The sequence below is a fragment of the Triticum dicoccoides genome, chromosome 5B (genome assembly GCF_002162155.2).
Source record: "Triticum dicoccoides isolate Atlit2015 ecotype Zavitan chromosome 5B, WEW_v2.0, whole genome shotgun sequence".
Taxonomy (NCBI): domain Eukaryota; kingdom Viridiplantae; phylum Streptophyta; class Magnoliopsida; order Poales; family Poaceae; genus Triticum; species Triticum dicoccoides.
Genome location: NC_041389.1, coordinates 515499007 through 515515949, shown reverse-complemented (window position 1 = coordinate 515515949; position 16943 = coordinate 515499007). Strand labels below are relative to the sequence as shown.

Sequence of the window (16943 nt, the reverse complement as noted above, 5' to 3'; positions counted from 1 at the left end):
CTTCTTATGGACACTTGGTGTTGGAGATCAAAAGCATCTTGGAGAACCATGAGTATATTTCGTTGAAAATTGCACGCGATCAAAATAGAGTTTCTCATTGCCTTGCTAATCTACTGCGTGACGAGGTAGCACCGCTTGCTGGTTGCGCCATGTGCCGGACAATCTTTCTTTGACCGTATTTAGCATTCTAAGGATTAATACTCACTATTCCTTCGCTTTTCTTTTCTTTTTGCTATGGCAGTGTTTTTTAAAGAGTTTTCGCCAAACACGACGCGCCGCCGTGTGTGTTCCCTGCGCTCGATCGCTTGCGCCAGTTGGACTCGTCCTCCCTACAAACTCAAGCCAACCAATCGGGAAACGACTTCCCATCGCTTTCCCCTTCCCCCCGCCCGCATGCTGGGCGCCGTCCTCCGCGTCCCGGCCTCTCCGATCCCGCCTCTCTTCCCCGCGCCGGGGCGCCCTCTCGTCCACCTCTCCCGCCGCCTCCCTACGGCGCCCGCTATGGCCGACGCCAAGAAGACCGACGCGCCGGCGACCGCGGCCCCGGAGCCGCCCGAGAAGCCGCTCCCCGGCGACTGCTGCGGCAGCGGCTGCGTCCGCTGCGTCTGGGACATCTACTACGACGAGCTCCAGGACTACAAGAAGGCACTCGCCGCCCACGCGTCCGCCGCCGATCCCAGCGGCGACAAGGCCTCCGCCGACGAGAAGAAGATCAAATCATGAGACCCCAGGATTCAGGACCCGTATGTGTATGCTTTGACCTCTCCTGTTCACAAATTGGATTCTTGGTCGTGTAAGATATGGTGGCATTACTCATAGCATTACAGCTAAACATCCATTGTATTCTCACCGTGTATGCTGCAATTTGTACTTACTGCTCATCATTCTTTGTGTGACCAAAGATGCCCCTGGTTATGAATACAAGTTCCTTTTTGTGCAGCAGTTCAATTCATGTTTGCACATACTTGCTGCTAAAATTGTTCAAATTTGTGTCGCCAAAGATGCTCCTGGTTATCAATAGAAGTTCCTTTTTTTGTGCAACACTTCAATTCATGTTGCAGATACTGCTGAAATTGGCCAAATTTGGTGCGACAAAAAATTATTTCACCATAGTAAAACTCTAGCCAAGAAGCCCCAACCAATCACCAATGCTATTAGAATCAGGAGAGATTAGCAAGTTTGTTACATCATTTGTTCTCATGACCGAAAGCGACGGTACATACTACAGCGTGTTACTTATTCATGCATTGACATAGAACCTATTGATCATTGTCCGAACCACCAAAGGAATCCTCACAGTGTGTGTGCCGTCCTCCCATGTCAGGCTGCCGAAGGTGTACCGCCCCTGAACCTTCAGTTTGGCCTGGAATGTCACCTTGAATGTTAACCTGTTGACTGTCGAGTTGAAGGTCAGAAGCGAGGGGTTCACGGTGACGTTCACCCCTGGAGGTGCTTCCACATGGGCTCTGTACTTGGACGCGACCGGGCCAACATTGGTGACCGTTCTCGACACCGACAGCTTGCCCCTCAGTTCAGGAATGGTGATGGATGGGACGTTCAGGTTCAGCTGCGATTTTGGCGAATGTTGACAGGGTGTGTGCTGCTGAACCATGGAGGCGATGGCTGAGTTGTTGTAGCCCATGGAGCAAAGGAAGCGCACGTAATCAGATGGTCTCATGTCGTATACGAGACCAGGGTGTGCAGCCCTATTTGGATCCACATGGCCACCTCCATAGTCGAAGGGATTCGCCTGCTTGTAGGGCGCTGCTTCAGATACCATCTCGAATTCATACTCGTCATGGACATTGGCTACAAAGGTGTAGACCTGTTAGTTAGGGGGAGAGTATGTGACAAGGTGAAGCATATGACCATTACCTGTTGTGACCATTGCCGATTTTACTGCAGCCGGGCTCCAATTAGGATGCATTGATTTGAGAAGAGCGGCCACGCCTGAAATGTGCGGGCAGGACATTGAAGTTCCAGAATCAATCTTGAAATTCACAGATCCCATGGCCGATGATAAGGCTACGGAAGGTGACCATGAAGCCAAAATGTTTACACCCGGGGCAGTTATGTCTGGCTGCAGAAGTTAGATGGCAAGAGAAGAAGCATGTTTATTTGGAGTTTAAGCTTAGTAGTATGCATTAAGGACAAACTTGGGTGGTCAGCTGAGGGATGTAATTACCTTCAGAATTGATGGAGTCAGAGAGCTCGGGCCCCTAGATGAGAAGTATGCAACTTCAGGGCCTATCAATTCTCCAAGAATTGTTTTTGCGGAGCCAAACTGAACCGTTGGGTTTCTGTTTATGTAGAAAAACAAATCTCAACATGGTTCAACAGACAGTATACCATCATAAATTCAGTTCTTTCACAACTACGGAATCATATACAATACTGTTTTATGTACCTCGTGCTAGTAGTATATGCAAGTATGGCTGTTCCAACTTGATAGTCTACTTGAATAAGGGGAATATCAAAAGCAGATGCTATATCTTTGGTTAAAAACTGCGCAAAGATGACTCCTACACCACGGGCCTTTTTTACGGTCTCTACTGCCACCTGAGATGCTCGCTGTCCTCGTGTTTGGAAGCAGAGCACCACATTTCCTTTTACTAGAGTAGCATTCAAAGATCCTGCAGTGCAACTTCTGCAGAGGCATTAGCCAAAAGGGGAGTGTAGATTTTTACGACCAATAAAGACAGAACAAGGATGACGAAGCTTTTACCTTGCATCAGTATCATCAGCATTATCAGATGAAACATCTTCAGCATATACTATACGCATGCTTGTCGCAGCATGCTTCCCAGAATACATTGTTTGGCCCTGCAACCACGGTACATGAGAATGCCAGACGCAGACAGGGATATATCAACAGTTTGCAACCATAAGTTCAAATCAATAATTCAGATGAAACTCTTACCACATAAGTACTATTGTTGCCCAGGGTGATCTTTGCGAGGAAAGTCCGATCAATGGTGCCCGCAGCAACGGTTAGAACCCACGGTGCAGAGTTGATCACCGTCTCTGAATAAGGACCGGAGTTCCCTGCAGAACAGACCACAGTGATCCCTCTCACGACGGCGTGGAAGGATCCAATCGCCAGGACATCATCAACATAAGCAGGGAGAGGTGGTGCTTGGCCGAGAGACACCGAGAGCACATCGACACCGTCGTGTATGGCAGCGTCGAAGGCAGCAAGGATATCTGCAGAGGTACAATCCCCAGTAGCCCAGCACACCTTGTAAACAGCCAACCTAGCCCTCGGCGCCCCTCCCCTCGCCACACCACTGGCAAGCCCCCGGAAGTTGGCGTCGGGCACTAGAGCGCCGGCAGCAGTGGATGCAGTGTGCGTCCCATGCCCGACGGCGTCCCTCGCCGACATGTACTCGTGGATGTCAGTCGTGTTCATCTTCCCGTACTCGGCTTGGTACCCTTTGACGAACCACTTCGCGCCTATTATTTTCCTATCCTATCATGAATCTGAAGTCACCACCAGGATGGTACATTCTCACAACCAAATGGCAAGCAAACTGAAAGGAAAGAGCAGGCATGCTAACCTGTTGCAGTTGGAAGCATTGAACCTTTCTCCGGCGACGCATTGCCCTTTCCACCGCCGCGGAACCTCGCCGATGCCGTCGTCCCTAAAGCTGGCCGACTCCGGCCATATCCCTGAAAAGTTAAGATCCCAAGAAAACCTTACTCGCCACATTGCAGTGCCAGTTGCAATCCTGATTTCTGCTATACAACTGAACAAATGCAATCTCACCTGTGTCTAGCACACCGATGATGGAGTCCTCCCCGAACCTGCTGCGGGAGAGGATTCCGCTCCCGCCGGACGGCGACGGGTTCACCCGCATGAAGTCCCAGCTCCTGGTGGTGTGCAGGTCAAGCACCCGGTTCCGAACCACCCGCACGACCCCAGGCCAATCTTTTTTTATTTAACCAGAGCAAAAGGAGAAATAGTTAGCAGAGAAGAAGGAGCAATTAATTTGTTATTATGAACAACGGCAAGATGTGCAGGCGGCCCGGACGCTCACCGGAGAGCTGCGCCGCCTGCGCGTTGGTGAGCACGGCGGCGAAGCCGGAGAAGCCGTGCCTGTAGCTGTAGAGGATGGCGTCCTCGGCCGCCTGTTTGCTGCGAAATCACAAGGCCACACACACACAGCTCTTGAGTCTTTGAGGCGTTCTCCAAAGTAAGAAGAGGAAGAAGAAGACTCGTCTCTAACCTGCCGAGGACGGCGGCGAGCATGCCGTGGTGCGAGTCCCGGACCAGGTCCGGGTGCAGCTCCGGGTGCCTCTCCCCCATGTACACAATGTGCACCTGCAGATCGGCAGGCCAAGAAATAAGCAAACACGCAACCATGGCAAGCTATGCGCCGCCACCAAACACCATGGTGAAGCTTGAACGGACGGCTCACATTGGCGCAGGAGCAGAGGCCGAGGCCGAGGCCGAGCAGCAGGAGGAGGAAGACGACGACGACGACGACGACGACGGGGGGCTTGTCAGCCATGGCCGCCGCAACGGTAGCTCGAGAGGGAGCGCGAGGCCGGCCGGCGCCGGGAAAAATGGAGGGCTGCGGCGGAGTGGAGTGGTTTGAAAGGCGAGAGGAGGAACCGAGGCGAGAGAGAGGGGGAGGGGGGTTGGTGTCTTGGCGTGGCCGGCTTCTCTCTCGGGCAGGCTCCTGTCAGCGTTGGACCTGGACTCGATTCAAATCGCCTACCAGGAGTAGTAAATACAGTGCCCCGCAGCAGCCGGCCACTGTTGCGGTCGCCGGTGTGGATCCGCTTGCTTGTCTGTTTGTTTACTCTTTGTTCTTCCTCCTGACGCAGCGATGTGCTCCTCGGGCGGAGTTTTCTAATGGAGCCGAGGTGATCACTGTCGTGCTCCCACTCCCGTCCCACCCTCGCTCCCTGCTCTCTCCCCTGTCGACCCGTTTGCTGCCTGTGCCGGAGGTGTTGGCGTCCGGCCGAACGCGCCTCGGCCGTTGGGTGCTCCGCTCACTTGTTTTTTTAAGGATTTTTATCAGTTTTGCCATCGGTTGTACTGCACTACTCAGTTCTGCCACTAAATTTTTTTCATGAGATAAATACACTCACGGTCATTGTAGTTGCGACGAAAGCCCAATACGGTCACTGAACTTAGAAATACGGCTGTTACGGTCACTATATACGATGTGACGTGAATGTACGGTCACTGTTGGTCGTATGCGGTGAGTAGCCGCTCCTTTGACCACCTGTTGACCGCCACGTTCTCAGCTCCGATTAGGCCAATCTTGCGGCGAGGGGTTAAGTGTAAAATTGCCCCGCTCCTCTATCTCCCTGCTTGCTCCTCTCTCCCCGTCAAATCCCTAGTCCTGCTCCTCTCTCTCCCCGCCCCTCTCTCTCTCCGCTCTTCAATCCCTAGCCAGCACTGCCGCCGCCGCAAGATCTGCTCATGTCTGCCGCAAGCTCCTCTAGCGCCGCTGTCCGCCGCAGGGCAATGGCGCTGCCCCTGATCTCCTGCCCCAGCTGCAAGGAGAAGGTGCAGATGTATGTATCGACCACTGAGAAGCACGACGGGTGGGTCTTCTACAGATGCCGCAGCCATGGGGTTAGTTCTTCATTTCATTTTTGTATTCGTTGTGTTTGATTTTGATGGAAAGATGCAAGTTTTTGACCTCTGCTACCCCAATTTTTGGATAGGTTTCTTGTGATTTCTGGCGTTGGGAGTTGGAGTATGTTGAGTATCTTGTTGACAAACATTACCTCGTCGAAGATGCCGCCGTGGATGCTATTGGTGAGGTGGAGGAACGAAGGGAGCATCTGATTGCTGCACAGGAACTGGTGCAGATGAATGCACCCATCAGCAGGTCCAACCAGGCTGCAAAGAAGGAAGCAAGTTGTGGGATGAGCAGGCAGCAAGCAATTGCACTGATGATGTTAGGGAGGGAGGTGATGAAGCTGATGAAGATGTTGTTTGTTGCAGTGGTGGTGCTAGGTGCTGTTGCTGTTGGGTTGATGCTGAAGAAGTGAAGAATTGAAGTGGTGAAGATGTTTCTTTTGGGGATGTTGCTGCATTGATGCTGTGTTGAAGATGTTGAAGATGCTACTTTTGGGTTGTTGGTGTTGCAATGGTGTAGTAGTGGTTGGTTAGTAGATGATCTCTTAGTAGATTATCTGATCTAGTAGTGGTAGGTTAATTTGTGTTGAGGACATGTAATGGTGTGTAAGCCCAAGTGGATATCCTATGTTGAACCTGTCGATCTATCTATCTATCCTATGCTATGTCATGTGATGGTATTTTGCACTTCAACTTTTATCATTTTATCCTAGTTATATTGATGTTGGAGTTTTCAGTAAAAATGATGCAATGATGTATGATATCAATCTATCTGCACTTAACAGTTGAATTGACTAGGAAACTGAGAATAAGTAATGGGCATCATGGATCAACATATTATTATCAGGCACGGTATCATATTACCATCCATCATCCATAGATAACCAAAAGAGAATACAGTTTTGAAGTACTTTCTTACAATCATCCATCATCCATACAGAACCAACATAAATTATTGCAGTACATAGCCTAAACAAAAGCAAGTTGGCGCCATTCATGATCATATGAATAACAAAGACAGTATGATCAGGAAGGTACCAAACACTTTTACTTTGGCAACCTACCTAAAGATATCAAACATTGATGATTTGACAGTCTTTCTTGGACATTCAGCTTCATTCTGGCTAGCTTTTCTTTTCGCAGCCAACCTTTTCTCATGTTCTCTCTGTGCAATTGCCATCATTCTCTCCTGTGCAGCAGCAAGCTTCTTATCTGCTTCTCTTTTAGCAGCAGCCAGTCTCTTCTCCTCTTCTTTTTGTGCAGCAGCAAGTCTCTTCTCCTCTTCTTTTTGTGCAGCAGCAAGTCTCTTCTCCTCTTCTTTTTTTGCAGCAGCAAGTCTCTTCTCTTCTGCCTTCTGTGCAGCAGCAAATTTTTTTTGCTCTTCTCTCTTTGCAGCAGTTGCTTCCCTCTCTGCCCTCTTTTCTGCCTCCTTCTTCTCAGCAGCAGCTTTCCTCTTTGCTTCTTGCTTGGCTTTCCTCTCAGCAGCTATTGTTTTCTTTATCTCTTCAATAATTTTTCTTGTCTCAGCTTGAACCTTCTTGTTCAATTCTGCTTCTTCTTTCTTCTTGGCAGTTCTCTCCAATGTAGCCAACCTTCTTCTCTCTGCAAGCTCAGATTTCCTCTGTGCAACCTCATGTTTCCTTTTTGCTATCTCTTCAGCTCTCTTCAATTCCTCTTCTCTTCTAGATGCAAGTATTGCCTTCTTCCTCTCCTCTACTTCCCTATCTTTCTGATTCTTCATGACCTCCAATTTTTGTGCCAACTCACCTGGCCTTATGGTGCTTGAACTAGCTTGGCTCCCTTGGCTTCCATTACTCTGGTTGAGCAGCACTTGGGCAGCAGTAAGGAAAGCAGAAGCATGTACTGGCCTTTGTTCCACAACCCTTGCTGTTGGCATCTATGAAGAATGTACATTTGATGAGAACAATAGGATATTCATGTACAAATAATGTATATTTGATGAGGAGATCAGTAGTACCTGGGCAATCATGTTGTCAACCATGAGATCACCATATGGAGGAGCCACATTTGTAGGAGTCACATTGGCACCAACAACACCTTCATTTGGAGGAGTGACATTGACACCAGCAGTACCTTCATTTGGAGGAGGCACATTGACACCAGCATTACCTTCATTTGGAGGAGGCACATTTGAAGATGGTTGATCATTTGGTGGAGGCACATTAGGTGGTGGCAGTCCAGCCTTCAAGGTCTTGCACCCCTTCCTGTTGTGATCTGCATCACCACAATAAAAACAATGCATAATGACACCATCCCTTGTGATTTTATTCCCTCCCCTTCTATGATCAACCTCTCCAGGTGCCTGTCTCCTTGTAGTACATGGCCTTCTAACATGCTTCTGGTACAATGGTGGCATTATTGGAGGCCCATGTAAGTCTTCCCATTCACTCCTATCTCTACAAGGATAGATAATATTGCCATATGCTTTCTTGAACATATGTTTTGAGTAGCAATGATCAACCATGTTCAAAGGATCAACTCTATCATTCCTGCAGCAGGCTACCACATGAGAGCATGGAATGCCTGCTTTCTGCATTCTTCTACATGTGCAGGTTTTCTTGTGCATGTCCACTATGTAATCCATTCCTCTATCACCTGCTAGGAATAAGCCATCTCCTGATCCCTCCACATAGCATGTGTTTGCAAATTCTGTTACCTTCTCAACCTTCTTCCTGATCTTTGGACATACATCTCCTTGCCATTTATCCGACTCCAGTTGTTTGTTGTAATGCCTTGTCATAAGTTTCTTGTAAATCCTGTCAACCATGCTAAGTATTGGTAGTTCCCTTGCTTCCAGGATATACCTGCATTTAACAGCAAACCATGGTAAGTATTGGTAATTCACTACATTGAAAAGCATTTTGGCAAACTTCACAAATGTACCTGTTGAAAACTTCACAAATGTTGTTAAGCAGAATATCACATTTTGGCAAGTCACTTTGAAAAGCCTTAACCCAAGTTTGTGGTTCTAGCTCATGCAGCCATTTGTATGCCTCAACATTAAGAACCTTCATCTCCTCCATGCCCTGTTCATACAACTGCACTGTATTGCTCCTAGCTATCTTCCAGAGTTGATTCTTCAAGATGTCACCTTTGAAATGTTGTTGAAAGTTTTGCCACATGTACCTAACACAATATCGGTGTTCTGACTCAGGGAACAGTTCTTCAACTGCATTGATGAGCCCCTACAATTGCAAAGCAACATAACCATTCAGAAGCTATTCACAACCATTCACATAGTAATGACACATAAACTTTGAAAAAGAAAGATGGTACTTACCTTTTGTTTGTCTGACATGATAGTCCAAGGTTTAGTGTTTATGATGCCTAGGTCCCTTTTGAGTGTGTCAAGAAACCATGACCAGTTAGGGGTGTCCTCAACTTCAACCACAACAATGGCAATTGGAAATATGCAGTTATTTGGACCTACCCCAACAGCTGCAAGCAGTTGTCCTCTGTATCTAGTTTTAATGTTGCAACCATCTAGGAAGATGACTGGTCTACAACCCTCCAGAAATCCTCTCTTGCAAGCATCTAGACACATGTACAACTTGCTGAACCTAGCATTTTCATCTAATGAAACATAGAAGGATGAGCCAGGGTTGCTTCTCCTAACCTCATTAGCATAATTCAATAGCAGCTTGTACTGCCCTTCCTCATCACCATAAATACTCTTCATAGCCATTCTCCTTGCTCTTTGAAGTTTCATCCTAGTGGGTGTCATATGCCATTCTTTCTGAACAACCCTTGAGAAATTCATCAAGTTCATATCTTGATCAGCCCTAAATCTCTCTAGGTATTTCATTGCTAGGAATCTTGATGTGAAAGCCCTAATCTTCCACTTCTTGCTGCATGTGTGCTCATGCACATATCTCTTCACCATGAAAGCCTTAGTTCTGCTATCATATGATGCCCACAAGTACCATGTGCAGTCTTCATCACATTTTGCTTTCACTCTTTTCCTATCATTCACAGGAGGCTTGATATCAACTCTGTTCTGGCAGGAGTACTCTTTAATTGCTTTCCTTGGAAGCTCCACACTCTCAAAAACCTGCCCTACATGGAATTTTGGCCTATGAAGATCCTCTTGTCTGAAAGTTTTGAACTTTAAATGCATTTCCTCATCATCAGAATCAGGTGCCCACAAATCTTCACCTTCAGACAAGTCTTCATCTGAATTGTACTGCTGCTTGCTTTTGTCTTCATCTATAGGTTTCACATGCTTGACTTGCTCCTTTGAATTGTTCTTATGCTTCTGTTCTGGTTCATCCTCATCAACATTATCTGCAAACAAGTCATCATCATCATTGCCTATCTCATTATCACTGTCCACAAGTACACCTGGGTCATAGTCCTCATCATCTGTATCACTTGCATCATCCTGTGCTTCCATATCATGACTGCTTTTGGTCCTCCCACTTGATGCGCTTCCTCCAACATCCTCATTTGCAACAGCTTGTGCATCTTTCCCTGCTTCCACTTCAGGGTATACAACCTGGAGAGGAGTAGGTTCTGCCTCTGGTTCTGCCTCTGCTTCCCCTGTTTCTGCAGTCATGCTGCTGCCCACTCTCTTTGCAGGACTAAATACTGGAGGCAAAGTGGCTCTAGGATAGTTCACAACATCATCCTCACTTAGGTTTGCTTGTAAGCTCTCATCATGATCAAGATATATACTAAAGGAGTGGTGCCCAATATCAATAAACATCACCATTCTATCTGTCTGCTCATCATCACTAAGCTGCCTGAGACCATTATTACTGAGTGTAAGGATGGGGACACAATAGTATACCTTCAACCTCCCTGCCATTTCATAACCAATCTCCTCAACAAGGTGTTCAATCATAATTGGTGACCAAGTGACCTTCTCCAGATTATCATACCAAATGGCACGACCATTAACATAAGCACGATTACTTCCATGGCCAACAAAAAATCCACCATGGTTGATTTGCACAGAGAAGTTGGTGCTTCGAGGGCCTGATACACAAGACAGAAACATCATGCATCATAATTGACTATAGCATCATTTCATTCGAGTATCTAAAACCCTAACCCCCAAAGACCATCAAATCCAATACCGAAACCCTAGTACAATCCATCGAAACTACCAGCTGAATACCATCTATAATGACAATGCGGGCCAAAAAGGAGTGTCTTTGAACATCAAAACGCAAAAAAAGTCGGATTTACGCAAGATGAAACTTACTGTACACGGGGGGAGGCGCCCCTTCTGCGCGACGAACAGGGGCCATCGCCACCACCTACCGCCGGTGGAATTGACGCGGCGGCGGCGCCTCTCCAGCCACGGAAGAAATCAGCACGCGGCGGCGCCTGTAGGCCGATGATCGCCGGGGCGGCGGCGCCTATGCAGCGCCTTCCCTGTCTCCAATCGAAGACGAAGAGGCGTTGTCAGAGTAGGGATGATTGGGGGGGATTCGGACATGCCCGAGGGGTTTTTCGCTTATTATGCACAGCGGCCGGTGCGCGGATCGCCACCTGTCCCCAACGACTGGTCAACAGGTGGTCAAAGGAGCGGCTACTCACCGCATACGACCAACAGTGACCGTACATTCACGTCACATCATATATAGTGACCGTAACAGCCGTATTTCTAAGTACATTGACCGTATCGAGCTTTCGTCGCAACTACAATGACCGTGAGTGTATTTATATCTTTTTTCATTGCTCAGAAATGCCACTGTTCCGTTAGACGCATGCTCAAAAAAGCCATTTTTCATCGTTACTGTCTGGTCAATGGACGTTGACCACGTTATATGACTATAATGCCCCTGGTCTCATTTGCAAGATCTATCTCCATGTTATGGGCCCAACTTGTCAAGGAGTAGGAAAAGAAATTACGAGGAAAAAGGGCGATGAGGTGGATCGAACCAAAGACGTGAGTGTGTTCAGTGGGCAAGCTAACCACCACGTCCAGTCGAAGCGTTTGTTTCAGGAACAGATGTACTTATACTTGTACTTAACCTTATCCAATACCTAACCTGCTCGTATCAGTTTCTCTAGCCGTCGCCTGCCGATCCTCAACTGCAACCGCCGGTCGCCAGGCTGCCCGCCCAGCTCTGGCGTGCCTCCACTCGCCGCAGCCACCGCGCTGCCTGCCCAGCTCCGGCGTGCCTCCACTCGCCGCAGCCGCCACGCTGCCCGCCTAGCTCCGGCGCGCCTCCACTCGCCGCAGCCACCGCGCTGCCTGCCCAACTCTGGCGCGCCTCCACTCGCCGCAGCCGCCACGCTGCCCGCCTAGCTCCGGCGCGCCTCCACTCGCCGCAGCCGCCGCACCGCCCGCCCAGCGCCGCCCCCGTCACGGCTTCGGCGTTGCCTCCAACCCAACACCGCCACTCGAGGCAGGCAGCTTCGGCGCTTCTTGCGCCTCATCCGTAGCCCGTAACTCCTCCCAAGTCCAGCTCCGCCACCTCCTGTGATGCCTTAAAGTGATTTGTTTCATGGCAATGGCGACAAACAACAGTCTTGAATCGGATAGGAGCATCGGCCACCAGACGCCCCATCATGTTGTAGCCTCTGAAATTCCGGCAGGGTGAGTATGCTAATTCTTAGTGTGGTGCGTGTGTGGCTCATAGTAGCTTGTAGAGATGGAATTTCTTGTGTAGAATTTGTAGTAGCTGTTTGGTGACTTGTTTATACTCGCGTGCAATTTGGTACACGTGTTCTGATGGTCAGGATGGATATGGAATTACGGATACTAGAAGTAAAAAAAGGCTGCACATGTGAAGTTTGTAAATATTGCTGTGTTTGTGTTGTTTTCAGAAAAATGGGCAGGCACCATGCTGAAATTATCAGAGAAATTTAGAAAATCATGTGCTCCTGTTATCGTATTTGTTGTTGTTGTCAATTACTGTGTGATGCATGGAAAGCTAGCTGTAGAAATGGAGTAGCGAGCAACAAGAAATGATATTATATGCTGTTCGGTTTGAATATTATTTACCTAAAGGACATGGGACATGCATTTCCTTCTATTTCATAACTTTCCCTTAGCTCAGCTGGTTAGCATGAGCGCCTGGCCTTCGTGGTCGTGGGTTCGAAACCCCGTGGCTCCAATTTTCGTCTTCTCTTTTCATACTCGCCTTACAGGTGGGTCCACAGCTTAAACAAAAATGAGGATAGTTGACAAACGGGATAGGGGTATTTCGTCATCTACCTTCGGTCAACGTCCTTTGACATGATGAAAAATGGCTTTTTTGGGCACTTGTCTAACGGAACAGTGGCATTTTTTAGCAGTGAAACTTTTTAGTGGCAAAACTGAGTAGTGTAGTACAACCGATGGCAAAATTGATAAAAACCCTTTTTTTAATTTCTTGCCCTTTGCTTCGGAGTGCCGCAGGATTTCCAGCCAATTTTCTTCGTGGGACTGCCCACGGTAATAAAATGTTGAAAGAAAGATATTTGTAGAAATTCGAATTACACTGCTATAAAGCGAAATTGGCTAATTCCAAAGGTGGAAGCAACTCTAAATACGGAGTATAATAGTTGTTGAAGTTACTGAGAGCCTCTTATCACTTTCTCCGTGCAGCAAATTAGTGTCAATAGTACCAAAACATAGTACTACTTATTTATAATTATGATTTCACATCAGAAATACAACACAAATATATGGTCCAAGATTTGTCTTAACTACACGAAATACGGCATTTCCAGGCATATAAGGTAGGAGATAATAACATTACTAACCATCATATCAGATAATGACATTATGAGCAATTATATCTCGACAAAATTAGGGTGCATCTTTGATTCGCATGATTCTCAAAATGTAGGGATAGAAAAAATATAGGATCGGAATGATGTGTCCTCTTGAATCCTATAGGATTAGGATTAGGAAACCACCAAAATAAATTGTCGATCTTTTTGCTGCATGTGTGTGCTGGTGGTGTTGGCGCTTTGCCCGTTGGGTGCTTGACTGACTTGTTTATTTCTTGACAATGTTTTGCAGCACCGCAGGATTCCCACCCACTTTCATTACGAAACTACCCATCATGAAGTATTTAAAAAAAGGCAGTCAAATTTGAATTAAGTGAAATTGGCTAAATCCAAAGTTGGAAGCAGCTCTAATTAGCAATATAATAGTTGAAGTTACTGAGAGCCTCTTATTGCTTTCTCCATGCAGCGAATTTGTGTCAATAATACCAATAACATACTTATTTATAATCGTGACTTCACATCACATAAATTGAATATTAATCTGGTTGTTATTTGTCCAAGCTTTGTCTTAACTAAACAAAGTGCTCAAAAAAGCCATTTTTCATCGTTACTGTCTGGTCAATGGACGTTGACCACGTTATATGACTATAATGCCCCTGGTCTCATTTGCAAGATCTATCTCCATGTTATGGGCCCAACTTGTCAAGGAGTAGGAAAAGAAATTACGAGGAAAAAGGGCGATGAGGTGGATCGAACCAAAGACGTGAGTGTGTTCAGTGGGCAAGCTAACCACCACGTCCAGTCGAAGCGTTTGTTTCAGGAACAGATGTACTTATACTTGTACTTAACCTTATCCAATACCTAACCTGCTCGTATCAGTTTCTCTAGCCGTCGCCTGCCGATCCTCAACTGCAACCGCCGGTCGCCAGGCTGCCCGCCCAGCTCTGGCGTGCCTCCACTCGCCGCAGCCACCGCGCTGCCTGCCCAGCTCCGGCGTGCCTCCACTCGCCGCAGCCGCCACGCTGCCCGCCTAGCTCCGGCGCGCCTCCACTCGCCGCAGCCACCGCGCTGCCTGCCCAACTCCGGCGCGCCTCCACTCGCCGCAGCCGCCACGCTGCCCGCCTAGCTCCGGCGCGCCTCCACTCGCCGCAGCCGCCGCACCGCCCGCCCAGCGCCACCCCCGTCACGGCTTCGGCGTTGCCTCCAACCCAACACCGCCACTCGAGGCAGGCAGCTTCGGCGCTTCTTGCGCCTCGTCCGTAGCCCGTAACTCCTCCCAAGTCCAGCTCCGCCACCTCCTGTGATGCCTTGAAGTGATTTGTTTCATGGCAATGGCGACAAACAACAGTCCTGAATCGGATAGGAGCATCGGCCACCAGACGCCCCATCATGTTGTAGCCTCTGAAATTCCGGCAGGGTGAGTATGCTAATTCTTAGTGTGGTGCGTGTGTGGCTCATAGTAGCTTGTAGAGATGGAATTTCTTGTGTAGAATTTGTAGTAGCTGTTTGGTGACTTGTTTATACTCGCGTGCAATTTGGTACACGTGTTCTGATGGTCAGGATGGATATGGAATTACGGATACTAGAAGTAAAAAAAGGCTGCACATGTGAAGTTTGTAAATCTTGCTGTGTTTGTGTTGTTTTCAGAAAAATGGGCAGGCACCATGCTGAAATTATCAGAGAAATTTAGAAAATCAAGTGCTCCTGTTATCGTATTTGTTGTTGTTGTCAATTACTGTGTGATGCATGGAAAGCTAGCTGTAGAAATGGAGTAGCGAGCAACAAGAAATGATATTATATGCTGTTCGGTTTGAATATTATTTACCTAAAGGACATGGGACATGCATTTCCTTCTATTTCATAACTTTCCCTTAGCTCAGCTGGTTAGCATGAGCGCCTGGCCTTCGTGGTCGTGGGTTCGAAACCCCGTGGCTCCAATTTTCGTCTTCTCTTTTCATACTCGCCTTACAGGTGGGTCCACAGCTTAAACAAAAATGAGGATAGTTGACAAACGGGATAGGGGTATTTCGTCATCTACCTTCGGTCAACGTCCTTTGACATGATGAAAAATGGCTTTTTTGGGCACGTGTCTAACGGAACAGTGGCATTTTTTAGCAGTGAAACTTTTTAGTGGCAAAACTGAGTAGTGTAGTACAACCGATGGCAAAACTGATAAAAACCCTTTTTTTAATTTCTTGCCCTTTGCTTCGGAGTGCCGCAGGATTTCCAGCCAATTTTCTTCGTGGGACTGCCCACGGTAATAAAATGTTGAAAGAAAGATATTTGTAGAAATTCGAATTACACTGCTATAAAGCAAAATTGGCTAATTCCAAAGGTGGAAGCAACTCTAAATACGGAGTATAATAGTTGTTGAAGTTACTGAGAGCCTCTTATCACTTTCTCCGTGCAGCAAATTAGTGTCAATAGTACCAAAACATAGTACTACTTATTTATAATTATGATTTCACATCAGAAATACAACACAAATATATGGTCCAAGATTTGTCTTAACTACACGAAATACGGCATTTCCAGGCATATAAGGTAGGAGATAATAACATTACTAACCATCATATCAGATAATGACATTATGAGCAATTATATCTCGACAAAATTAGGGTGCATCTTTGATTCGCATGATTCTCAAAATGTAGGGATAGAAAAAATATAGGATCGGAATGATGTGTCCTCTTGAATCCTATAGGATTAGGATTAGGAAACCACCAAAATAAATTGTCGATCTTTTTGCTGCATGTGTGTGCTGGTGGTGTTGGCGCTTTGCCCGTTGGGTGCTTGACTGACTTGTTTATTTCTTGACAATGTTTTGCAGCACCGCAGGATTCCCACCCACTTTCATTACGAAACTACCCATCATGAAGTATTTAAAAAAAGCAGTCAAATTTGAATTAAGTGAAATTGGCTAAATCCAAAGTTGGAAGCAACTCTAATTAGCAATATAATAGTTGAAGTTACTGAGAGCCTCTTATCGCTTTCTCCATGCAGCGAATTTGTGTCAATAATACCAATAACATACTTATTTATAATCGTGACTTCACATCACATAAATTGAATATTAATCTGGTTGTTATTTGTCCAAGCTTTGTCTTAACTAAACAAAGTGCGTCCTACATTTTCAGGCATCTAGGGCAAGACATAATAGCATTATTAGTTATTGTATCGTATAATAACATTATTGGCCATTATATCGTCAACAAAATTAGGGTGCATCTTTGATTCACATGTTTAAAATATAGGATGTGAATTACATGTCCTCTTGAATCCAACAGAATTAGGAAACCACACAAAATTCCAATCGATCATTTTGTCGTGTGCTTGTGCCGGCAGTGATAGCGCCTTGCCCGTTGGATGCTTGACTCACTTGTATATTTCCTGCCCTTGTTTTGCAGCACCACAAGATTTCCAGCCAATTTTCATCGTCAGGCTATCCACGATTAAGTATTTTAAAAAAGAGTCAAATTCGAATTCACTGTTATCAAGTGAAATAGGCTAATTCCAAAGGTGGAAGCAATTGTAGTTATAGAGAGGTGTTGCAAAGACCGAGCTCGGAGCTTGTTTTTCAAAAAAAAAAAGTTTCAAGAAATGTCCTTTTTTTCTACAAATACATATGTATATTCTTCAAGTTTGTATAAAA

General features: G+C 46.7%; 2 protein-coding genes across 2 annotated transcripts; one reads left to right on the top strand and one right to left on the bottom strand.

The window, feature by feature from the left end:
• Positions 1-323: 323 nt before the first annotated feature.
• On the top strand, positions 324-939 carry LOC119311268. The gene has a single exon (XM_037586910.1). It carries the CDS (start codon positions 394-396, stop codon positions 721-723), a length of 330 nt encoding a protein of 109 aa, XP_037442807.1. The 5' UTR covers positions 324-393; the 3' UTR covers positions 724-939.
• A 190-nt stretch (positions 940-1129) lies between these two features.
• On the bottom strand, positions 1130-4832 carry LOC119311267 (subtilisin-like protease SBT3.6). Its single transcript, XM_037586909.1, has 11 exons — positions 4419-4832; positions 4227-4321; positions 4038-4135; positions 3767-3928; positions 3558-3669; positions 2921-3464; positions 2726-2823; positions 2408-2647; positions 2186-2300; positions 1876-2080; positions 1130-1809 (listed from the first exon to the last, which is right to left on the bottom strand). The coding sequence occupies exons 1-11, from the start codon at positions 4509-4511 to the stop codon at positions 1241-1243; spliced, it is 2331 nt and encodes a 776-aa protein (XP_037442806.1). The 5' UTR covers positions 4512-4832; the 3' UTR covers positions 1130-1240.
• Positions 4833-16943: the final 12111 nt, after the last annotated feature.

Excerpts from the sequence above, each read along its gene's own strand:
- LOC119311268 (XM_037586910.1), top strand. The coding sequence starts at position 394 with ATGCTGGGCGCCGTCCTCCGCGTCCCGGCCTCTCCGATCCCGCCTCTC.
- LOC119311267 (XM_037586909.1), bottom strand. The coding sequence starts at position 4,511 with ATGGCTGACAAGCCCCCCGTCGTCGTCGTCGTCGTCGTCGTCTTCCTC. Across the intron at positions 3,929-4,037 it reads GCAGGCGGCGCAGCTCTCCG|ATTGGCCTGGGGTCGTGCGG; the intron begins GTGAGCGTCCGG and ends AAATAAAAAAAG. Across the intron at positions 1,810-1,875 it reads ATCGGCAATGGTCACAACAG|CCAATGTCCATGACGAGTAT; the intron begins GTAATGGTCATA and ends ACACCTTTGTAG.